Source organism: Phoxinus phoxinus (genome assembly GCF_949152265.1).
Source record: "Phoxinus phoxinus genome assembly, chromosome: 19".
Taxonomy (NCBI): domain Eukaryota; kingdom Metazoa; phylum Chordata; class Actinopteri; order Cypriniformes; family Leuciscidae; genus Phoxinus; species Phoxinus phoxinus.
Window position 1 is genome coordinate 27,006,385 of NC_136894.1, and position 26,024 is coordinate 27,032,408.

The window sequence follows — 26,024 nt, forward strand, 5'->3', positions numbered from 1 at the left end:
CAAAGTTTAGCAGGGCAGCGGCCCTTGCAGGACAGCGGCCCTCCAGGACCGAGTTTGGTGACCCCTGCTTTAAAGAGTAAAAATGACAGAAGGTTAAGGTGCTATGTGGAGTTTTTCTACAAAAATTAATCAATTTTGTATTGCCTGTGTGTGAAGGGGTTGTAATCTCACAATAAAATGATCCATTTGGCGGGTTTTGCTATGAGGCCTGCCTACCTCTGAAAGCAAGTATTCCTATTTCTATGTGAAGTCTTCGGGTCGGATTTGCCGCGAAATCCAGTGACGTGACTGAGACCTGCATGCATGCGCGCTCCCGAGCCTCTCGCCTCGTCTACTGATTTTACACTCAACAGCGACGACACTGCAACTTTATGACATGGAGTCTGCTAATACTAAGAAAAACGACCAGCACAACACAGACTCCAACACAAACTCCACATAAAAAATAGTTATTAAAAAAAACACTCGCTTGTAAACGTATTGGTTGCAATCTGAAACATCACCGCTAGATGCCGCTAGATGACAACTCCCCATAGCCCCTTTAATTCAACTTTATTAAAACTGAATATGGTAGGCAGGCCTAATCAAACTGCACTTCCAAAAGTCATACATTTGTGGAAAAAAAGAAGAAAAAATAAATAAACGAATATACAAATTTATTTTAAGTATAATAAATAAAACATAAAAATAAAATGGAACATAAAAACAATTAATGAACAAAACCGGGTTCTGTACAGACAGTAGTCGAAAGCCTTACTGCAAGCTAAACTCAAAAGTTGTAGGCCTCAGGCTAAATATGGCCTATTAATTTTAAAAAAACACACACACACTAGGCTATAGCTTAAGTAGGCTAATAGTAAAGTAGTGGTCATTTTTACTTTTCAGTTTTATACAATTTATGTTTGGTAGGCTATGCTTTAGTTATAGTAGGGCCTAGTTTCCCATAAAACGAACTTGAACAGGCTGACACTTTCCCTGTTACTTCAATAAAGTATGAAAAACTACATTCTCTTATAATTTATCACTAAGCTCATACTGTCCTCTAGTGGTCACACAGACACACACACACGCTGATCACTGCGATTCTGCGAACTTCCTCTTAATTGGTTGTCTCCTTTGCTTTACTGGCATAGCTCTAGGTCAAAAACAAGATGATGATGAAAAGATGAATGCTCTCTGGAATAATTTGAGAATGATCCAAAAAGCATTTTGAGCTTCAACGGAAGAAATAACTTACCACCTGAACAATATGATAAATGTCACTTTTATTATTTGAGTTGTGACCTAGAAATAATGCTTATTTCCTTTTACACCAAAATGTTTTTTATCAAAGTTTTTTTTTTTTTTTTTAAACCAATGCTGTGTCCAAAATCGCCCCCGTATAGGCTACCCTTAAATAGGGCACTATTTAAGTCGACAGCCATTTCTAATGGTGTCTGCATTATCGATTGCACTCATTCAATCTCACAATGCACCGCAATGAGTGTTGCTATAACCGATCTAGGGCACATCCCAATCGGAAGTGAGCATGTCAAGTACAAAGCACTGCACCATGTTGCTAACGTTATCGTTAACCGCTTTCATACACGCACACAATATAAAATACACGATGATAAATATAAAATTCAATACACAATACCTATATAAAACACTATTATTTTGTATTTACACGATTACTACTGAAATAACTGCTATTAACTACACATTCACTATATAAAATTCACTCAAAAGGCTCTTTCGCGGTTGTGGCTTTCCAGAAGTTAATGGGAGAAATTAATGGGAAATTTACTTCCGGTGTTACGGATCAACTGGGGATCATGTTAACTGGGGATGCGCGCGTGCACGCTGATAGTTTTACTTGGATTTCCAGCAGATGTTAAACGGCAACAGATTCATGCCTCATTTTACGGATCACTGATTAAAAACTAATATTTCACCAGAATATGCGAATATGCGCTGGTATGCGAATAAAGCGCTTTGTTTTTGCAGTGTATATTCCTGCGTATTTGACGCAATTTCAAAGAAGTTTAACATACTTTAGTGTCAAGCTCAGAAACCACGCCTATGTTAACATGGGGCATTCGGTTTCATTGGATGAACAGACTTGTCAGCGCACTTCAGAAGACGTGTAAAGAATTTTCTTCTCAATATTAGTGTATCATATTTTCTTTCGTGTGTTGTCATGAGTTCTAATCACAAATAACAGATGTAGATTGAGTTAAAATAGCTAAGCTACCTAAAAGAAACATAAATTGCAAAGTCATTAAAAAAAAATTCAACAAGTTGCATTTATTTATCTGCATATATATGTAGAATGTATAATGGATCTATTATTTTTATATAAAAACACTAATCCGGTTATTTTACTCTGCTGATTATGTAGGCTACAACCTCTGACGCCTCCGTATCCTTTTCCCTGGACATAAAGCAGCTATAGGGTCATGCAGTTAATTATCTCATGAACTTGTAACATTTTCAACAGATTTATAAAATAAAAACTAATTTTGACTCCTCTTCTTTCAGAACAATTCTGTAGGCCTATGTAATACTGCATCTTCTTAAACAGCTCAAACAGTAGAGCATTGGTGCTTCCAGCCCCAAGGTCATGGGTTCGATTCCCAGGGAAAGCAAGAACTGATAAGAAATTCAAATGTGTAACTTGAAATGCAATGTAAGTTGCTTTGGATAACACTGTTGTGTATCTAATGTCTTGTATTGGACATGTAGAGAACACTTAAATGCTGGGTTGTTTCAACACAATTTTGGGTAAAATATGGACAAACCCAAATGTAATGTAAAAATGTAACCCAACGGCTGGGTTTGTCCATATTTTACCCAAAATTGGGTTGAAACAACCCAGCATTTTTTAGACTGAGTGATTCAAGTCCTGTGAAAAACACTGAGTGCATGGCAACCACAAATTGTATTACTGGAATAAGCAGAACATGCATATGATAGAGTGATGATGAATTATTACAAACATATACTGATATTCTCTATGGCTAATATTCATACATCACTGACCTCTTAATCACGTGTCACCATGAATAGCATGACCCTACAATAGGAAATGCTTTGTGTACTTTTTTGCTGACCTCTTTAACAAAAGAAATATGACACATTGGTATATCAGTTTTATAAATAAAATGTAGTGTTGGTCCTCTTTTTATGTAATATAAATTTGAATTATGCCAGTTCTTTTCATTTGACTGGTACCATGAATCTCATTAACATATTCTCTTTACTTGTTATTCATCAGATCATGTGCTTTCATTGTTGTCGTCTGCTAACCGTTATGAACAGATTAAAAGGTCTTTATTAAATTAAGTGTCATTATTGTAACTGGTGTCATTGTTGTTAGGACATATACTGCAACAGCAAATGTATGCAATTAAAGTTAGACAAATCAAAAACTTTGCAGGACAACCAATAGGCTATAATAGCTGCTCAAGAAAGGAACATTATAATATAAAGAGATGTGGAAATTTCACAATGAAGGGTAATGGTGTGTTAAATTGTTCTTACTATAAAAAGGTAATACAACTGTGACATTTATTTACTAATATGACATGATTAGATGGAGAGCAGTGTAGGTATAAAGGCCAAACTGGCCAATGGGTAATAAAAATGTATACATATTCTGATATACATTGCAAAACAAGTAACTGTTCTTCATTAACATGTTATTCTATAGTTTGTTCTTCCTTCCTGAGATTGAATGATCAGAATGTGGATGGTGGGACTGTGTGGTCAGACCTTCACGGTTGGCAAATACAGCTGTCCTGCATGCATACACATGTATTTGCCTATTTTTATTTTGTTATTGTTGCTTTCATACCTATTAGCTAATGAATAGCCTATGTTTGTTGAACATTCCCCTAAATAAATGCTGTGGGTGATTCACTGGATCCATAAGCGATGGCTTATCAATTTTCACCACTCTTTACATTTATAGAGTGTACTGTATGCTTTATGCTTTAACTCATTCCTCAGCAACATTAAAATAAATAAATAAATGCATGCTTGACATGTCCCTTTAACCACAGGAGTATTGCTGCTCAATTTAAATTAAGCCACAAATTGGCATCATAACAACAATCTGCGAATACACACGCACTGCAAAGACACATTGTCAATAGCATAATTTATTCAATCTACTTACAGTTGTCATCATCAGATACGAATTTCATTTTCGAATAATGTGGGCGTGGTCTGTGTGTCGCGAAATTAAAACACATTAAAACTTCCCTTCAACGCGTCTGAAACATACAGCGGAACAGCGCAGAGTAAACAACAGAGCCCTAATATGATACAAACATTTAACAATAACGTGGAAAGCTTTTAAATATGCTCAGTGAAAATTTCGCTGTGACGAATCTGTCACCGTTTAACATCTGCTGGAAATCCAGGTAAATCTGTCTGCGTGCACGCGCGCGTCCCCAGTTAACATGATCCCCAGTTGATCCGTAACACCGGCACCAAAGCTCTCTCGGTCTGTGGGCGGGACTGTGATGCTCTGTAGTAGAGAATCTGTAGAGACTGTGATGCTCGCTAGAGAATCACAAAATTCCCACGTCTCGCCACAAGATGGCGCCCGCATAACCAAACATCCTTCATTTCCCACCGCTGGTCCAATGTAAAATCATACAGATATATTATACATTAATTTTAGTTGACGAAATTGTTAAATTAAGCTTACATGTTTCCAAGACAGAATTCAAGTTAAATTCTTTCATTAGGCTACTGGAGCTGCCAGTTTAATAAGTTTAAAATGATTATTAACCGCAAGCACAAACTACGCAAAAGCGGCAGCCCTTATGGCGCATCCAGTGTCTGAATTCGCTCACTCGTTTTCTTCACTCCTTAAAGTGGACTATATTATTGGAGTAACTATAGTAGCCTAATAGTGAATGTATAGAGGGCTATTTCAAACACAGCCTGTCTCAAACCCGTAGGCTATAGGCCTACACAACTTCCACATCAACAGCTGCTAGCAATCATAGGCTACTAAATTGATTTGATTGAGGCTATAAAGGGAGAGATGAGACCTACCAGGTTGATCAGATGTCACGCAAATGTTCTGATCCAGAATCAGGTCAGCACATAATAACATCACACATTCACAAAGACTTCTGTAAAGCACGTAAATAGCCAGAAAAGTTGTAAATTACTTTTTAAAGAGCATGTCAGCTGCCAGACAATAGGCCTATGTTTAAGAATATAAGCTACATGGTCAGTCTACAGTGGATCATTACACCATGCTAAATGCTCTTGTGCTGACATTCACAAATTCTCAATGTCGTTGCTCAGCTGGTTCAGTTTTATGGCAATTAATTCTTAAATAATAACCCTTCAAAAACAAATTGGGCACTAATAAAACATCCTATTATAATTAAATATTGCAATGTTGCTTGCAAAAACAGACGGAATAACATCTGACTTTATTCAGGGCCCGCTAATCAGCTAATCCTTGACCACTTTAAAAGGTTTAGTTGGTCAGAAACGTTTTTTCTCAGTTAAAGTGTGAAACGCACACAAAAAACCTGGACGCATTATGAAGACATTATTGTTTTAAATTACAAGTGAAATGATGCAATGTACAAAGAGGAAAACTATTAAAGATAAATTCCTTTCTAAAACATTTGCTAAGGCATTGTGTGTTCTGTAAAATGACTTGATTTAAGTTAAAATACAAACTCTAATCTCATAGCTTTTTTATTATGTTTGATGGAAACTTCAGTAATATGACACAAGCAGGGACAAAGTATGTTTCAGGGAAATCTTTGGAGAAAATAAAGTGATTTATGAGGAGGAAATAAAAGATTCATCCTGGTATGCAATTTAATTTGTTTAATTTTTAACCTTGTTTTAAAATGTCTGCAGAAACAAACAATTTTACCACAATAATTTCCCTTTTGTATAAACCCATAGTTTGTCAAAGGTGTATAAACTTGCAAAATCTATAACTTAATAGCAACAAAAAACTTAAAAAAAAAAACCGTGAGATGTAAACTTGCAAGTGGAATAAAAGTCTGATCTTTTAATAATTGTTTTTCCATGGCAGAAACAAACTTCCACAATATCATACCTCTTTGCCACCATATAAATATTTTTTTAGATTCACCCCTGATATATAAAGGCATATAAATATATGAAAATATATAAAGGTACCTCTATGGTTTTAGTTTCAGCATAACCTGCTTCTTAACAAGAAAGAAAGAAAGAAAGAAAGAAATCTCTGTATAAAGAAACTGTGATATAATGCTTAAAATGTACATGATTCAGTTGCCATTGCTGGTGTTGCAATGATGAACAGAATCACTGGTGACGCGGAGCCCCATCTATAATCATGTTTGCAGATGTTCTTCAGAGTAAAACACTTGCCCAATTCAAATGTAAAGTTCATGTCATTATAGCTCTGAAGGAAAAATAAAATCATTAATTTGAAATAATTCATCCCACAATATGAACATGGTTTCCAAAGCTTTTGACCAATGATTTTCCATGACTTTTCTATTTGTTCATGATTTTTGTTCATCTTAAAAAAGAGAGAGAGAGAGATCTTGTACTCACAAAGAGCAATTTTGACACACATTAATATGTATATGGCTGAGTATACACATTTTATTTGCTATAGAAATGTCAATGGCTTCCGGGGAAAGCTATTTATTTGATATCAGAGATAAGTGAATGCAAACAGTGTTGTATGATCAGGGGGTGTAGAAGACTTCCTCCTTAGATTCATTCCTCATATTTAACCTGATCATACCACTGGATTCACACATCTGACACCCATTCCTCAGGCTTACTGCTATTGTTCCAGATTGAGAAAATAGTTTTCACAAACATCAGGTAGGTTAACTTAACACTATTTATATTAAAATTAATTAATTAGTTTCTGTCTGTCACACTAGAAAATTACTCTTTAATTTGAATACTAGAATGCAGTTTTCCAATATTTAATGTAATGCAGTTTTCAGTTTATTTCTCTGTGTGTGTGTGTGTAGGCCTACTTGAGTTATCTTTTTGAGGACTAGATGGGGTGGAGTGATGACAGAGTAAAATTACATTTTGGCTGGTCCTCGCTTTCTGACACCCCTTTAAAGGGCTTTTTGAGGGTTAAGTGTTTGTTTTAGGGATAAGGTTAGAATTATGTTAAAGATAGATTTAAGGTAAAGGTTAGGCACTAGTCCTGATGGTTAAGTGTAGGGCAAAGCGCTGGAGATAATTGCATTATATCAGTGTTTCCCAACCCTGTTCGGAGGCACACCAACACTACACATTTTCAAACTCTTTCTAGTCACCTTTATGGTTTTAGACCTATCAAACACAACGAAAATGGAAAAATCACATGAGACGAGGATATGACAAATGGAACATTTATTAATGTAGCCTACGCTGTAAAAAACGGAAAATGTGTAGCCCTACTAATTTTCTCCCAGGTATTCAAAATACAGGCAAAACACCTGTAAAAAAATAAATACGGAAAATTACTTCACTTTAATAGCCTACATTGTGCCATTTTGCCAGTTGCTACATTTTTAATGATTCTTTGAGAGTGCCTAATAATAAATTGCACACTAATGTATTTGTTCTCTTCTCAGCTGTAGGATTTGAAACCCTCTTCAACCAGCTGAAAATATGGTTCCCTTCACTAAATGGACATCTCCATACATCACAGGGCTCTTCACTTTTAGCATCTTATTTCTTTTTATGTTCTTCCAAAACGCGGTGATCTATACTTTCCTCGAAACATCAGTTGATTCCACCAAAGGAGGTCTGTGCGCTTGTGATAAATGTGTCACGGATCTGAACGATGATGACTGGTTCTTCTTGCGGTTCAACCCCACAGTTGCACCTCTGCTGAACAGGAGAAACAGTGTGTTACAGACAGACGTCTACCGATGGTGGAAGGTACGTGACTTCATTCTGGATGTCTGAAAATCAAAGGTGGGGGAGATTGAAGTTGATTTGATCAAGGTTAATAATAAATACCATAATTGGGTCACATTCATTTGCCAAAAAAAAAAGAAAGAAAGTGGAACCCTTTTCCCCCTAATTTTTTTTTTTTTCTACATAAAATGAAAAGTAAAAGCCGACTATTCGGCCCAACTTCCGGTTTCCGATCAGCGTGTTCAAGTCTTTCCAGCGTCTCAAAGTAATTTGGTTAAATAAGACACGTGTTCTCATATGCAATTATCTCGTTTTAATCTGACTCCATGAATTAAAAAGGTTCAATGTGCAATAAGGTTATGTTTACACTTAAAATAGTTGTTTTAAAATTACTACATGGATGTAATGTAATGATAATTTAAACCATTTGTACTCAGCATAAATGTAAAATGTTACCAGAGAGAGAGAAAGAGAGAGACAAAGGCAGAGAGCCTCTGTCTCAAGACCAGCTCAGCATCCAAAGCAAAAAGAGAGAAGAACAGTTACAATCTTGTTTTGTCATTTCCCCCGACCATGTGACTAACACCCAGGTGTGAGATATTCAAACTGACCAATCAGCTGATCACAACCTCCCCATTGTCCCAAATCTCTGGCCTACAGCCCCACATCACTCTTAGCACTGCTGTGCTGAAAATGTCTGAGTGAAAAGCAAATGTCTTTGTTGGTTGGAAATAATCTTGGATTATTTCCAACCTTACAGTCCGCCGTTTGGCACCATTGGCCATACACATGGAATCCAAAGGTGGCACAATCCATAGAGACATGCTTTCTGTTGTGTGCGGTTGCATCTTCAGACTTTTTGTCCAGGCTTGTAGCAATAACAGTTTGTCAGTGTTCGGTCTTTGTTCACCATCCAGCCCTACGTGAGGAGACTCCATCAAATGGTCTTTCACCGTTCATAGATGTGCAATTCATCCATCACACACTTCACACCTCCACAAGAACAGGCACTGAATCTGGGAGCAAACGAGTGGGGCAGCAATCTGGCAGCGGTCTCTTTCTGAACCAGGACAGTGAGGACACATAATATAAACTTCGGTAGCAGTGATCCTGTGATTTAAAAGAGCATCCAACACAACAAACAGCAAAAGTAGACACATGGCATTTGTCATTGGTCAAAGGATTGATATGGTCAGATTAAAATTTGTCTCTGGCAAAAAGCCCTTAAATTGACGTATTTAGAAACATGGTCAAGGGAGGACAAAAGAAGATCCAACAAGTTCTTACATTGTTTCTGGAAACACTCAAATAAATTTCATCACAACAAAACAACAAATGCTAGTTTATAACCCCATTTCATGTAGAGTTTCTGTAAAATATTTAGTGTAACCCAAACGCAGAGATTCAATTTAATCAATGTCCAAAAACATTGTTGTATATCAAATGGTCAAAATACAAATATGCAGGGTATAAGCAATAATAATTCATGTAATATCAATAATAATATTCAATCAAAATCATGAAGAAATACATATATAATAATCATTGTTTGTTCAGTAATCTTCAAATGCAAGCCACCTATGCCGATCTAAGTGGCTTTGGCATGATACAAGAATGGAGATAACAGTGTATGTGTTTAGTCATACAACAGTTTGGTGTTTGGGTGTTTGGGTGTGTGTGTGTGTGTGTTTTTGGGGGTGTGTGTGTTTTTGGGTGTGTGTGTGTGGCTGGCTAAGTCACAGGACAGGGTTGAATTGTCATTTTTTTGTAATTGATTGAAGCGTTCACACTTCAGATCTAGTTTGTTTTTTATAATGTGTCTGTTATTAGAGGCATTGTTGAGAAATCATGGGCCCTATGATTTTCCAACCACACCAATAGCAATCAGTTAAACATTTTAGAATTCTAATAGCAGGTCTGCCTCTGCTTTAGAATTTGCATTACCACTTTGTGACTGTAGCCATTCATGTGTACATTAAATTGTTTTCCTATGTGTGTGAAGCTATCTGGATCTGTTAGTGTGATGATGGACAATTGATCTTTAGTGAAGTGTCACTTTTGGGCTCTATGCCATCTTTATCTTCTTATGTGTAGTGTTCAGCCTGGAAAGACTTGATCTATTCCGGGTGAAGATGGTATGTGGGAGTGGTAATGGAGGTGTGTGTTCAGTGTCCACGTCTAGGAGATGGGTGGAATCTAATCTGACAATTCGCCTTTGGCTAAGCCACGCCCTAGAATGTAGATTGACCAATCACAGCGCAGCCAAGAACGAGCTCCCACAGAGGTCCGACACTTTTTCACAGCGCTCCATTGACTTTAACACAGGCGTCTCATATTTTTGGTCTCGGCAGGCTATTACCGTCGTAGTTTTATCAAAAATATGGTTAAACGTTGTGCCTGGGGCATTTGTAACACGCGTTTCCCAGAGAGGTTGGAGGGGGTGTCCGTTTTTTTCCCTTCCCAAAACCGAAGTCAAATCCTGACAAGTGTCGTCTTTGGATTAAACTGTGTGGACGTCCTCAGTCAGCGAAACCCCTCAAGATCAACAACACACTTTTGTGCTCTAAGATACATTTAGCTTTTAACCTTACTGTGAAGTTTTACTAGTTAGACAGTTTTATGCTGTTTAGGTTATGATTTCGGTTCTCTGCCCTAATTGTTGATACGCTAGCACACACTGCTAATAAATACAACTTTATACTCGCGTAGTCCGTTTGCTTTGTAATAAGGATTAAAGAAGTGAATAGAGACCTACCCAGCTTTGCATGAACAGTGTTGCTCTTTGATATTGTTAGTCCCAGCCTCTGTCTCCATTAGGATATGCGGTGGTTCATTTTTTAAAATGTGACCGTTATGCTTTTGCCTCTATTTGGCTTGTTGTTGCTTGCGTTTCACCGGTATGTCTTGAATATAGCCTTCGAACGCATACTGCAGCCCCTTTTGTCTACTTCTATCGGACACTTTATTTGCTGCTTTATAAAAGTTTGATAAAATTCCAGCAGGAAGACCCGTCACACCATAAGCCATGTTGATACCAAACCAGAGCCCAGATGAAGTTGTCGGAGGTAGCAACAGTAACTAAGGGGGGCGGGGCTTAGCCAAAGGTGAATTGTGTTGTAAATTTAGATCCAGTTCTAACTGGGAGGCCATACTTATGCAGTAGTGTGTTACTGTGAGGTGTGCGTGGCCTCTTGAGTTGTCTTTTCACCCGTCTCCCGAATCTCAGGTTATATTCTAACAATCCTGCTGTCCTGCTTTGGTGCAGGTGGAATCCGGCTCGTCCTGGCGTCCATCCTCAGAGGGATTTCAGTGTTAAACCTGAGACAGAAACAAATGCAGAGAGAATCACAGTTAATTCAGATATTTTCAACGGTTTCGAATTCTTAATTCCTGTTGTCACATAAAACCAAGTTTCATTGAACAGGTCTGAATTGTTGCTGTTGTTTCAGGGCAGTGTGTGACACCTAAAGCTGCTCTTGCAGTTGAGTCTTCACAGTCTGCTTGTGTCATGAGCATTGGAGACAGTGGTGTAGTCTAGTTTTTTTGTAGTGAGTATACTGTGACCCCCCGCCTAACCCGTCTCATACTAACCCGTCTCATCACCCCATGCACCAGCACACTCAATAATGCAAACGACATGTAATTGAGAGCAATATGAGACTAAGTGTTATCAACATGTCAATTTATTATAAGCAACAAGACTTTAACAGCCAATGAAGTTTACAGCTGAGGAGACTGGACTGATTTTCTACTGTTTAGTGTTAATCACCATTTAACTTAACAGTTAAGAGCTACATTTAGCCTTAGATGTTATATGAATATGGTCCTGAAGCACAGGTTTTATCCGCTGACAATAATAATAAAAAATAAAAAAACTTTATAGGCACAAATTTACTTTTAGAAATAGTGCTTTTGAAAGAAAATGGTGTTATTGTTTTGGCAAGTTTACTGTTTAAATTAAAACATGTATGAAAATTTGTGTGATATTCCTTTTTAAAATAAGTGGATTCCGCGATTTGATCTGTGTCCATTGCAAACACAGACGCGGTGAATTTCTGAATGAAAATGTGAAAGTTCTGTCACAAAACGAAGTTACGTATACTCACACTTTTTTTAGTGGGTATATGGAAATACTTGGCATTTCCTAGTGGGTATACGGCGTATCACGTAGACTACACCACTGATTCGAGATCCCAGTTCTGCTGGGGAAATCTTCTGGATTAATCAAAGTTTTTATCACTCATATTGTCATTTCAAGTTGCTCTCATTACAATCAGATCTGTGGGCAGAAATGTATTCACCTGGTTCGGTGTTGCCTGTTTTATGGTGTCATTCACACATTCGGTTAGTGCAGATATTATTATTTTTACCTGCAAAAAACTGTGGTACTTCTGTCTGCTGTTTAGCATTTCACACCCTCCTCGTAAATGTACTTCTCTGATCAGATTAAATTGTATTTGGCTGTTACCTGTGCCACACTTCTAGTCGTGTTTTCAGTGGTAAAGGCAAAAATAAGGCATACCCCCCTCCGCTTTGGCACTGGGTAGCCCACAAATGAAATTAAATTCGATACTTTGAGTAAAGATACTTTTCATAACCCCCTTGAATGCCCCCTCAGGACCTAATCCAATCATTTACTTTAGTAGAGGTTTTTGGACACTTATCTAAAGTAACATTAAACTAAGAACAGAGGTATGAGCGTACCCAAATTTAGATTGATCATATAGCTTTCGCTATATCTAAACAGAAATTAACCCACTCCTGCATTCAAGTAGCCTACACTTGCAATGATGCCAGGTCTCAGCCGTCGCTGATATGGTCGCAGAATTGTGGAAATATACGAATCCAATAATCTATTTGGGAAAAACAATCTCAGAGTCATTTAGAATGAATTCAAACGTAACAATTTATTAATTTTGTTCAAAATTCAGAGTTACTGAACTAGGGTTGCCTAGAGCTTTTAAAAACTAGAGCTTTTAGTCAAATAGCAAATGGTGTAGCTCTGCAGCCATCTACTAAAGTGATAATTTATTTACTTTTAAAACGGCATTTTACAAAAGATGGGCAAAAATCTTACACTAAACCATGTCAAATGATCTATATCCATGAACGTTAGAAATGTGGGTCTTTTATAAAGTGAATTTTACTTTTTTTTTTTTAACTGTTTTTGTATAAAAAATATTTATTTATTTATTTATATAGCCTAAATTAAAAAAATATATAATAAATCCTCCTAAAACTATAAATCCTAAAAAAAAACTGTTTTTTTTTTAAATTACATTTCTTTGAAACAACACAAGTGTGACTTCCCCCCCCCCCCCACACTAACATAAAAAACAGATATTATTCAAATGTATTTACATTTTTTTGTAGATCTAGAAAGTGTTGTCAACCGTGCAAAGTCTCACGCCATTTGGACAAAGATAATTTTTTATTTATTTCAGCAAACGTCATTTTGGGACGAAAAGACCCGAACAGCGCACAAGGGGTTAAAAAACGTGCAGGTTGTTTACAGCGGATGTTCACGAGACTCAGTCGCTATAGAAACAAATACGCTAAAATGCAATCACGCAATGAGCTTCTCTACTACGAAATTGATTTCTTTATATTTGCTATTAGTTTTATACATACTGCAAAATCCTTATGTTTTTATTCAACTATATGTGGGCCTAATGTAAAATACGGGACAAATCACGTCCCTTATTGATTTGATACGGGACGCATCATCTTACTTGTAAATACGGGATGATTCCGTATTTTAAGGGACGGGTGGCAACCCTATACTGAAACTGAACCCTGTTGCGCGACGTTCTCTGGAACTTTGAATATGAGATTTTTGTTTTTTCAGGATTAATAAGATGCGCGTTCGTTGTTTTTGATTTTCGAATTCATTGTGAATCACATTATAGCCACATGGCAATTCTATGCTTCTTTCGCGTGGTGTTTTTATTTCTTTCCACCGAGGATACAAACAAATTCAGCATAGACACACGTGTGTAATTCAGTTCTACACAGGATACGTGGCCTAGAGAACATCTACAGCCTTTACCTAAGTGTTCTAACTACACTTACAGTAAAGCAATCCTGTGTTTAAAGAATACACTTAGAATTAGCCTATGTGCACATTGTTGCACAAACGACTAAATTGTGTTCTATGAGCACAATGTGTTAAGCACAATTTCCAATTTGAAAATTAACAGAATTATTGCATGCTTTTTAATCCTATCGGTATTAAAGTTTAAGCTTTCAAATGCATTATAGAGTTTGTCAAGATTAGTTTAGGTTTAGTATAGGATATTAATGTTTTCAATGTGACTTTGGGCCTACCGGTGGGCCGGTGACACAAAGGGTTAAGTGTTTTGAAGCAGCATGGACAAAAGCATTTAGCTTAGCCTTTAGATCTGATTTTTAGCCTGTAAATCATATCATCCTGTTTTTCCAAACTTTCTTTGCTTTTCATAAACAATGCATCGACCTGCCTTTTTATTTATAAAATCACGCGTTTTTCGATCGTTTACAAACTTAGATTTTTCTTTCTGTTGTTTGCTCATTCTCTACATGTTGCTGGTTTGTTTTAACAAGCCAATACTACAATGGCAAAAACATGCGGTTGATTTTCAAACTTTTAGGCTTTATTTTTTCGGTTCTTCAAGTTATTAATTATTTGGCAGATGTTATTCCAATTTTAGGTTTCGTTTTCGTTTAGGTTCGTTTCGTAAGGAGTTCTCTTACGAGAGTTCTCTCGTACTGTGTCGAAGACGCTGCGGGAAAGATTCTTTCTCGAGATATTGAATTCAAAAAATTAATCCTTAATTTTGTAATAATGTAAAACGCTTTGCAGCAGCATACAGCCTTAAGCGGAACAGCTTGCGCGCCTATTGGCTGCTCTGCGGCAAAAGCAGCAGCCTATGCGAGGCCTCCATGACGCTTGACCCAATGAGGACGCTTCGCGGCCTCTACGACATGTCCCGCCAGAATGGCCGTGGCCTAGGCTTATAAATAACCGAGCACAGCTGCGTACCCCTGATTTTCTTTTTCTTCAGTGAAGTTCCCGCATCGCTGGATCCTGAGAGGAAGCCGCCACAGTCGTCGAGAAGTATCACTGCATATTGAATTGATGCTGGGTCTCATGGCCTCAGCATCATCAGTACTACAGCTGGGCCTGCTGCGCATGCGTCTGCTGCAGTTCTGGCTGAAAGCGCGAGTGCCGCGCCGAACATGGGTTTTCTGGTCTTTGTCGCCTCAAGGTCGATCAGGAATGCGTGTCAGCCCTGATTCCATGGAGTGCGACAGACTGGTACCAGTCGGGTGTTAGCCTGGGGACTTCCTCGAGCGTGAAGGTGGTGTCTACGGACGCATTCACTTCAGGCTGGGGAGCGTTGCTCGAGGGCAGACCGTTCTTTGGCCAGTGCTCAGAACGGGAAAGGCTCCCACACATAAACTGCCTGGAAATGTTGGCAGTGGACTACGCGCTGAGGCGCTTTTGTCCCCGGATAAAAGGACATCATGTCCTGGTCCGTTCGGACAACATGTCAGTAGTGGCCTACATAAATCACCAGGGCGGTGTCAAATCCCGAAACCTGTACAGGTTAACGGAATGCCTCCTGGTTTGGGCCCAGCACAACCTGCGCTCGCTGAGAGCAGTGCACGTGCCAGGGCACCTGAATATCGGCCCAGACAGACTCTCACGGAACAATGTTCCTACGGGGGAGTGGTCTCTACACCCACAGACAGTGCAACTGCTGTGGAGGACATTCGGCAGAGCAAAAGTAGACCTGTTTGCATCTCAGGAAAACGCTCATTGTCCGAAATTATTCTCCAAGAGCGAGAACGCGCTGGCCCACGTCTGGCCCCGCTGCCCGCTCTATGCTTTTCCTCCTGTCTCGCTTCTACCTCAGGTATTGGAGCGAATCAGGAAAAGCGGATGCTCAGTGCTACTCATGGCTCCGTTCTGGACAAACCAAGCATGGTTTCCAGTACTGATGCAGCTGACGAGCACTGCTCCATGGCCGATACCAGTGAGGAGGGACCTCCTCTCTCAGGCCAGGGGCTCGATTTTGCATCCTCGCCCAGAGCTTTCGTCTCTACATGTGTGGGCCATCAACGGGTACCCGCTAACCTCCCAAAAGGAGTGTTAGACACGATCGAGCAGGCTAGAGCTCCGTCCACTAGACGGCTCTATTCCTCTAAATGGTCTGTGTTCTCTAGCTGGTGCTCAGCCCAGGGTATATCACCCCTGCAGTGCGGGGAAACGGAGGTTCCCTCCTTCCTACAGGAGCTGCTGGATAAGAGTAGGACCCCATCCACGCTCAAAGTTTACGTGGCGGCTATAGCAGCGTTCGTCAATCCGACGCTTGGCAGGTCACTTGGTAGGAACGACCTGGTTGTTTGTTTCCTTAAAGGAGCTAGGAGATTGAACCCTCCCAGACCTCCTTCAGTCCCCGTCTGGGACCTTTCTACGGTACTGGATGCCATGAAGGGTGCCCCGTTTGAGCCTGTGCACTCAGTTGACATGAAGCACTTGTCTTTCAAGACAGTGTTTCTTCTGGCTCTCGCTTCAGTGAAGCGCGTGGGGGATTAACAGTGTTTTAAATACATTAATATTTGGAATAAAATAAATGCAATTAATAATGTGATGAATGAATAAAGCTCTTGGAATTAATAAATGTACACTCTAAAAACTCCTGGGTTATTTCTTCAACCCATTTTCTGGGTTATTTGTGTTGGGTTAAAATTATGGGTTATTTTTTCAGAGAGTACCCATTTTCTGGGTTATAGGGCTAATATTTTGACCCAATTCCTGGGTTGTTTGAGTTTCTGGGTTATTTTTCAAAGAGTAACCCATGTTCTGGGTCCCCCCTCGGCCCCTCCCCCTGCAGTTGTTCTGGAATTTTCTCACAGGCACAGCAGACATTTGAAATAATAACCGACACTTCGCGCTCGATCCGTTTTGGCCTGTGCTTCTTCGGTGCAACTTCGTCGTGTATTCAAGGTAAGCGAGTATTTTCAGTGTTGATATAATGTAATATTTTCTGTGTCCATGTCCCCGTTGCTAGTTTAGCACCATTTGCTGAAAAAATTACCATGGCTTTGCTACGTTGAGACTAGTGTTAGCTGTGGTAACTTAATTGTGGTTGTCATGTAGCTACGCTATCGCGAAAACATCTAACTTAACTAGTTTAAAGTCTGTGTAAAGTCTAAATAAATATGTGTTTTGAGTTTGTCAGACTAAAGAAGAAAGTGTAGACACAGACAATTTGAATGATTAAAAATAACGATAGTTTCATGAAATTAGGTGACAAAATGGTTGAAATGCTTTTTACACATTGTTGAGAAATACATTTATGACCACGTTAGGCTATTTAATGTGTTTAGAAGAAAATGACTGAATTCACTTTACACGGTCTTTAAATTCTATTTTTCATAACATGTGCTGTACTTATCTCATTGTTATAATAACGGCAATAATACGGTAACGTTAAGTAACGTTAACTTAGCTAACGTTACAGTCCAGCTAACTTAGTGGCGACGTCGTGCCCATAGACAGTAACGTTAACGTTATATAAACGGGTCGTGCCGCGGCTAGAGCGACGACACAATCGTTGAGTTATGTTTACCAGCTGCGCCGTGCTTATCATATTATACAGTGCTCTACTGGCTGAAGTACGTTAAAACCTGTTAACCTTTGCAAGTGCGCCGGCGCACTGAAGCGTTATTTGGTTAAATAGTTCAAAGTTACTATCAGATTTAATGTTATTACCGTGACAAACTATACATCATTAAAAATATATGACTCAAGTTTCAGTATTTGACCACTATTGTATTCTGAGAAACTTATATTGACAGTTATGTCTTAATTTGTGTCAGAAGTTATGAAAAAATTAGTCCTTTAATATGAATTATGATCGTCAGCCGCTCTCATTCAAAAAAAAAAAAATCCTGTACTGTCGTCATGACAGCGCTTGACAAAACAACGTGCCTCAGGGCTTTTAGCTCAAAAATATGCAGATTTGGAGAAATATTGATAGATTCTCATAGGTTTACATCAGAGTTCTATAGACAGGAATAATATTTATTGAATTTATACCCGAATGTGTCGATGTAATAATTATGAGCACTGGATACTCTGATGTAATGTGTTTTCAATTCATAAGAGCAGCCTGAGGGAGCCCTATGCACATGTAGTCCATATATGGTACACATGAAGAAGTCATAATCATGTGACATTCTAGGACGTCCCTGACATAAACAAAGCTAACAGAGATCGCTGTAACATGCAGATAAAGACGTTGTGAAGACAATAAACATGATTGCAATGATATTTGATTGACCTGTGTTCTTCGAGCCATGCCAGGTATTTTCATAATAGTAGATTATATTTATAATGTAATGCTAATGGATATAGACTTTATCATCGTGTAGAATACTATAAAAAATAATATATTGTTAGTCAAATTTTTTAATCTGAAGCCCAATCAGATCACAGAAGGTTATTTAAAACAACCAGTCGTTAGTAATTATAATGCAGACAAAAGAAAAGCATATTTTATGCTTTTAGTACAAAGGGTTCATGATCTGTTTCAGTTTGGGTATGCCATTTCTGAGGATTTTTCAAAAGTGGAGTTGCAGCCTAACAGGTTAAAGAAGCGGGTCAAGTCTTCGAATTGTTGCTAACCTCTATATTGCTATGTTTTCTCCAGGTCATTTTAAATGGACAGCTTTGTCGCTGATGTGCCAACTGAGTGGCGGCTTTCTGAGCTGATAGAGAATTTTAAAGGTGAGCATTTTACTCTTAATACCCTTATATCATCTCTCTACACCTAAAAAAATGTCTTTAATTGGGCTTAAATGTGTCGGTGCAAGATTCTGTGAAAGTCACAACTTCTTCAACAGTGGAGTATGCATATCTATATAACCCTTATAGTTAAAAGATACTTGTGCCTTGTCTTTAAGCTGTTTTGCATAAGAATAGGCCAGATATTCACCTTTGCATTAATGTCATTACACTTGTTAATGAAAGAAAAGATGGACAGTAGTATAGACTGTCATTCACACTAAATGGGCAATGCTGCAAAATAACCACATTAGTTAACTAGGAAATTGGGCCACGTTAAAAAACAACAACACAACATTCCCTTAAAAATTTTTTAGCTTTATAATCAAAGAGTGTCTGGTGAGTGGTTCACAATTGTCTCGACTTATTAGTAATACTCATGTTGTCTTGTTTTCTGTCTTTCAGATGAAGACATGGATGAGGAGGCATATCTTCTCTTAGATGAGGACACTATCAAAAATCTTGTCCCCAAAGTTTGTCCCAGGCTTAAATTCCTAAAGCTCTCCAGAGACTTTAAAGGAGAATTACGGCGAAAAATGAACCTAGAGGTAATTAACACATGGTTACCGAGTCGACCGTTCTTTGGGATTTGTTTTCATGATAATCGAATGTAAAGAGTTTTATCTCTAAAAACTGATTAGCTTATAACGCTATATCGAATATAAGTAAAAAGAAATCGTTAGTTAATACCACTAACAAGGCTCAAAATAGCCTAACACTAACACGGTAGTATAATGAGGGTCCCTACATGCAAACCGAAGCATTGAGAACTTTGTAAGTGTACAGACAGTTTAATAAGGAAATACTTTATAAAGACAGTACATTACGCGCATACAGGCAAGAGCCATCTTTGGAAAACAGACTCGACCAGTCGAGCCATGAACGCCGTGCTAAGACAGCTGAACTGTGACTTTAACCTATAGACCAGCTCACGTAGCACGGCGTTCGTGGCTCGACTGGTATGTACTGTCTTTATAAAGTATCTTCTTTTTAAACTGTCTTTACACTTACACAGTTCTCAATGCTTCGGTTTGCATGTAGGGACCCTCATTATGCTACCGTGTTAGGCTATTTTGAGCCTTGTTAGTGGTATTAACTAACAATTTCTTTTATATATACTAGCGTTATAAGCTAATCAGTTTTTAGAGATAAAACTCTTTACATTCGATTATCATGAAAACACATCCCAGAGAACGGTCGACTCGGTAACCATGTGTTATTAACCCCTAGGTTCATTTTTCGCCGGAATTGTCCTTTAAAGGACAAGTTCTGTATTTTACACTTAAAGCCCTGTTTTCAGATCTTTTCTGATGAAATAGAACGGTTAAGATTAAAATTTGGACACAAGCTGCTGTCCCGAGAATTTTTGGTTTCTGTGGTAGCACCCCCACCTCCACAATGGCTGCATAGGTGCACTGGAACAATCCTACGATTAACTACGATAAAACCTGTTGAAAAGCATCTTTTGCAGCGATTTTTGTATGAGCATATCAGTGAACACCCCTGACCACTCGGTAAGTTTCACGTCTTTGTAATCTTAACCGTTTTATTTCATCAGAAACAGAAAATCTGAAACAGGGCTTTAAGTGTAAAATACCGAACTTGTCCTTTAAGCCTTAAATTCAATCCAGTTATTGAATGTTGTCGAATGTTTGAGTTGTTTATTTTTCTATTTTTTCTTTTCAATATTGTTATTACAGTCTGACCTAAAATAAATATGAAAATAAATATGTCCAAGTGTGTGTGTTTTTTTTAAATATATATATAGTTTAATTTAATTTAATGCAATAAAAATGTCAAAGTGCTTGAAGTGTGTAATATAATTTAAAACAAAGTTTTATTTTCTGAAATAAGGCATACTGGCATAGTAACCCAAGTTAGGTTATTTTTGACCCAACTCCTGGGTTAAAAAGGGACCAACTAATTTCTGGGTTATTTAAACCCAGATATTTGGGTTGTTCTTTTGACCCAGAAATTGGGTTGTTCTTTTGACCCAGAAATTGGGTTATATTAACTACAATGTTGGGTTGTTTTAACCCAAAATTTGGGTCAGGTATTTAACCCAGAAGTTGGGTCAAAAAGAATAACCCAATTTTCTGGGTTAAAATAACCCAGAAATTAGTTGGTCCCTTTTTAACCCAGGAGTTGGGTCAAAAATAACCCATTATGGGTTATTTTTGACCCAGGAGTTTTTAGAGTGTAATGTCAACATTTCCTTTGGTGAAGCACTGCCTACCCTGACCGCACATCCCTGGTCAGCGCAGACATTTAAACACCATCTGGGCCTGAAGCTTTGCTGGTCTCCTGTTTTTTGAAAACTCGGCTCACGTCCTCCACACAGACCTTAAAGGAACACTCCACTATTTTTGGAAATAGGCTCATTTTCTAACTCCCCTAGAGTTAAACAGTTGAGTTTTACCGTTTTACCGCGCAGGTTGAATAGCAGGAGGGGGGTTGAAGGATGTGTGTTGGTGTTTGTGTGAAGTGCAGATCAGAGCGGGTGTGGGGTGAGAGTCTGGGCTTTTCAAATCTACAGTAAAATACATTCAGATCCTCAGCCAGTTGATTCTTCACAGATCCTGGGGAGTAGTGTCTTGTGCTTGATGTTCCTCAGACCTTTCCTGACTGACGCCGGCTTGTTGGCTTAACTTTTAGCCACAGCTTTTGTTAGTCTATTTCTGGTCTGGTTGTACAAGATTTTATCCCCACTTCTGAAGCATCCTCTTTGGCATGACGAAGCTGTTTGAGTTCCCCAGTAAACCATGGTTTATCATTAGAGAATGATAAGAATGTCCTGGTAGGAATGCATGTATTCTCATGACATGAAGGCCAAGTATGATAACCCATACTCTGAATTTGTCCTCTGCATTTAACCCATCCAAGTAGTGAGTAGGGACACATACACACTGCAAATCATGGACACACACAGTCCTAATTACAGGTTTAGCTGACTTCAGTTTCTGCCTGTAGATCGGTATAAGATGGAGTGATCAGAGAGATCCAAAGCTGCACGTGGGACAGAGTGATATGCGTCCTTTATTGTGGTGTAAAGGCCCAATACTTAAAGCAAAATTGAAGAACAAATTGATGATGTAATTTCGAACAAAATCTGGTTGAAACAAAGTACGCAAGGAGTTTTTTTGGGGGGAATTTTGGGGAACACCTTCGTACTGCCACTACGTCACATGCCACATGGCCATTACGTAATAGGTATAGGTGTGCGCGGAAGCTCCGCCGCCTTTCACGCGGAAATCTTTTGTGGTTCAGGCCTGTTCAGTCGGTCGCGGTCAGATGTCCGTCAGTGAAAACATGAACACACTGGAGAACTGCTTTACAGTAGAAAATGAAGTTGTACTTCTGATGAAACGAGACACTGACACTGTTTTTCATGTTTAATATGGTAAAGCTGCTTGACTATTGTATAAAGTGATAGCCTATTTATAAATAGCATAGGCATTTAAAGTGTCTGGAGGCATGTTAACATTCACGAGAATGAAAGAGGAAAACTCCTGCGACGAGTAGAAAGGTTTAGTTAATACACTCCTTAAAAATCTCTAATTAGGAGAAGCACATCGTCTTCAGCGTTGTTACATCTGAACACCAACTTCCATTAATGTAGAAAAAGTAATATATTAAAAATGGTAAATTATTTCATAATGCTCTGTCTGCAAATGAGAATTTATATGAAGAATGTTTTTGTCATTTTATAATAGTTTTCCAAGTGAATGGGTGTTGATGCTGTTTCCTATGCAATGATGTTGGCCAATCATAACAGTGGCTGTGTAGGCTGTGTAAAAAAAAAAAATCACGTTGTAAATTAACCTCAGGGAACATATAAAAAAATATATATTAAAAAAAGAATCCATGTCATGACCCCTTTAAATTGAGTCTTCCAGCTAAAGCTTCATATTGTGAAAGCTCTTAAACCCAATCATGTGTTTTAACATTCATATAGGGTCTACAGTCGGATTCCTCTAAAACTAACTACACAGAGGTGGTGGACACATTGTTTTCTCTCTTCCCCGATGAAGATCATTACTCAGACGCTGGTCCAGATCGCTGCAGAACCTGTGCTGTGGTGGGAAACTCTGGGAACCTCCTGAGATCCCACTATGGTCAACTGATAGACAGCCATGACTTTGTCATAAGGTATGTTATTTTCTCTTTTGACGTCATACAACCAAAGATGTCTGTTAAAAATGCATCTTCATGCTCTTACCTCAGGATAAATAAGGGTCCGACAAAAGGTTTTGAGAAGGATGTGGGATCTAAGACCACTCACCGGATTCTGTATCCTGAGAGCGCTGTAGACGTGGACAACTCCACCCATCTGGTGCTTCTGCCCTTTAAGGTTGAAGACATGCGCTGGCTCATCAGTGTCTTCACCACCAGACACATCACGAGGTACAATTGTTTCCTCACATGCTCACAGAATTATTAAAAAGCCTTCAGACACACATCTTTCATATTTTATGGCAATTATCTTAATGTAATGAATCTTTGTTTTCCTCAGCACTTATATTAGAGTGAGACCTACAGTAAATGCAGACAGAGACAAAGTAAGAGTCCTATCCATCAATCAGTATATAACATTTGACTTTCATGTATTGATCTGTATTCATAGATGCCACCTACGTCACTACCAAATAGAACGCCGCCATATTTACGACCGATCTCGCCCGGTATGGCCGCCCAAACTGCCCATTTGAATGAGAGAGAGACGTTCTCCATTATTTTGGTTGTTTTTTAAGGTGATGATCATCCATCCTGCATTCATAAAATACGTTTATGAGAGCTGGCTGCAGAAACATGGCAAATATCCTTCTACTGGCTTCATTACATTGATATTCGCCCTGCACATCTGCGATGAGGTAAAAGTTTTGTCTCCTATTTCAATTCCTCCAATGTTTGTCTCACAGAGCCAGACTTTTTACTCTCAGCATGAAGTTTGGTCTAGTGCACTTTGCAAGAGACCATTTGATTGACATGTAAAAGGACAAATGGTTTTGGTTTTACATGTCATTTTAGAGGCGGGCTAATCTGAACTCCATGATGCCAACAACAGCCGCTGTCTATAAATCATGTCATTCATTCATTATTCCTATTTATTCATTATCCATTTTATGTAGACGCTGACACACACTTGCATGCATTGTAAACAGTGCACAATAAAGGGCTCTGATTCAAAGACCCAATAATCCTGAAGTACTAAAACTTTAATTTTTCATGTTTTAGAAAGTCTCTTTTGCTCATCAAGGCTGCAGTTATTTGATAAAAAAATACAGTATGTGAAATATTCATAGAATTTTAAATAATTGTTTTTTATTTTAAAATGTAACTTATTGATCAGCATCATAACTCCAGTCTTCAGTGTCACATGATCCTTCAGAAATCATTCTAATATGCTGATTTGCTGCTCACAAAATTTCATATTATCAATGTTGAAAACAGTTCAGCTGAGCTTTTATTTTTTTGTGAAAACTTTGTCAGGATTCTTTCATGAATTAAAAGTCCAAAAGAACAGCATTTCTTTGAAATATACATTTTTGTAACATTATAAATGTTTTTACTGACTTTTGATAAATTTAATGCAGCCTTGCAGAATATGGTTGTGTACTTGTAGTGCATATTATAAATTATCAATATGCAACAGACCGTTAATGAAAACCATGAGCGTTTTGTACAGGTTTGCCGTAAACGTTGTTGGTTTAATTTTAACCTTTACTGCAGAACGTAAAATGAGCTAAATTGAACCTAATTATTTGCTCTCCGTTGTCATCAGTGAGATAAAGCAAGTGTTAAGGGTGTGAATTTCCACGGAGCTGGATGTTATAACGACTGTTTGCTTATCAGCTAATGTATTACTGTACAAGCAAGCCATGCACACACTCATTTAGTTTTTTAACTTTTGGTGCATTGCAAACACTGATGTCCCATTTGGTCAATCTCTCACACAGGTCAATGTTTTCGGGTTTGGAGCGAAAAGTGACGGACACTGGCATCACTATTTTGACGGCATCTTGACTCACTTCAGCAGAGGCAGTCATGGTGGAGACTTTGAAAATAAAACCATAAATGAGCTTCTGCTGATAGGCAAGATTTATATGCATAAAGGGTGGTTATTATGACATTTTTTCCCTCAGTATTACATCTTTTGTTAAGGCTTTTAATGAAACCTTTTCAAAGAGCCTGCATTTTCAAAATTAATATGTATTTATTTACCTGTATTTAACCAGGCAGATCAATTAAGAACAAGTTTCTTATTTCCAATGGCCTGGCAAGAGCATATTGACCTTGTTAACTGAGAATGGAACAATTAGAGATAAATAAAAATAATACAATATATTACATCAGAAGGTAAATAAATATATTACTATCTGGTAATGAATGCACTTACAAAACAGAATGGTTTCATGTGCATGTCCCTTACGATTCTGTGAAGTTATACATTTCTGTAAAGTATTAATAAATAAATAAAAATTTTGTGCAAGCACTGTTTTTACATTTGCAATCGTCCTTTTTTCTTCTGACGGTACATACATTTATCGGGATGTTTTGCCTTCTTTTTTTTTAGGATAATTGACAGTAGACAGGATAGGTTTTTTTTTCTAAAGTTCAAGCACATTTGTTAACTCTTTTTAGGCTAAACACATTTATTTACCGAGTACATTAAAGAATGTATGTGAGGACTGCAGTCTTTGCTAAAGCAAATATAAAATAGATACAAATCAAATAAAGGTGACTCTATGGTTTTAGTTTCAGCATAACCTGCTTCTTAAAGGGATAGTTCACCTAAAAATACACAGAATTATGTAGAATGTCTGCATTCTTCATGTGTCGATGACCCCATTGACTTCCATAGTATTTATTTCCCACTAATAGTCAATGGGGTTCAATCACAATTTTAAAATTCCATTATAAATCAGGGTTTTAAGGTTTTGATTCTGGAAACCCAGTATGAATCAAAAAGCTTTTGGTGGCATATAAATGTCAAATATTCTGTTGTTGTTACCTCAATGAACTCTTTAATATTAATCTATAGTGATACCCAAATTGGATCAACCCAAATTCCTGCATGTGAAACCTGTGCATTTTATGTCAGAGGTAGGCCTAAGTGAATTCAAACAGTATATGATCAGGAGGTGTAGAAGAGAAACCCCTCCTCTTTTAAGACATTGTTTTAGGGAAAGCCATATACAGAAGCATGTGTGTGTATAGCTATATAGCCTATATATGTATATTAAATTAAATTAAAACTCAATTTAATTTAAATTGAAATTTAAACTCGCGACTGACA

At 38.0% G+C, this 26,024-nt stretch overlaps 1 protein-coding gene and 1 long non-coding RNA gene across 3 annotated transcripts; both read left to right on the plus strand.

Moving 5' to 3' along the window:
• The first annotated feature begins 4,965 nt into the window (after positions 1 to 4,965).
• Positions 4,966 to 25,236, plus strand: st3gal1 (ST3 beta-galactoside alpha-2,3-sialyltransferase 1). 2 transcript variants are annotated; one of them, XM_079590121.1, is made up of 7 exons: positions 4,966 to 5,095; positions 7,605 to 7,914; positions 22,683 to 22,876; positions 22,952 to 23,131; positions 23,241 to 23,286; positions 23,479 to 23,598; positions 24,685 to 25,236. In XM_079590121.1, exons 2-7 carry the CDS (start codon positions 7,642 to 7,644, stop codon positions 24,853 to 24,855), a joined length of 984 nt encoding a protein of 327 aa, XP_079446247.1. In that variant the 5' UTR covers positions 4,966 to 5,095; positions 7,605 to 7,641; the 3' UTR covers positions 24,856 to 25,236. The 2 variants fall into 2 exon arrangements, with proteins under 2 accessions (XP_079446247.1, XP_079446246.1); XM_079590120.1 differs by lacking the exon at positions 23,241 to 23,286 and adding an exon at positions 23,352 to 23,409 and having other exon boundaries at positions 24,685 to 25,225.
• Positions 16,816 to 20,459, plus strand: LOC306986669. Its single transcript, XR_013795007.1, has 3 exons — positions 16,816 to 16,885; positions 18,594 to 18,670; positions 19,133 to 20,459. It is a non-coding gene; the product is annotated as an uncharacterized lncRNA (long non-coding RNA).
• Positions 25,237 to 26,024: the final 788 nt, after the last annotated feature.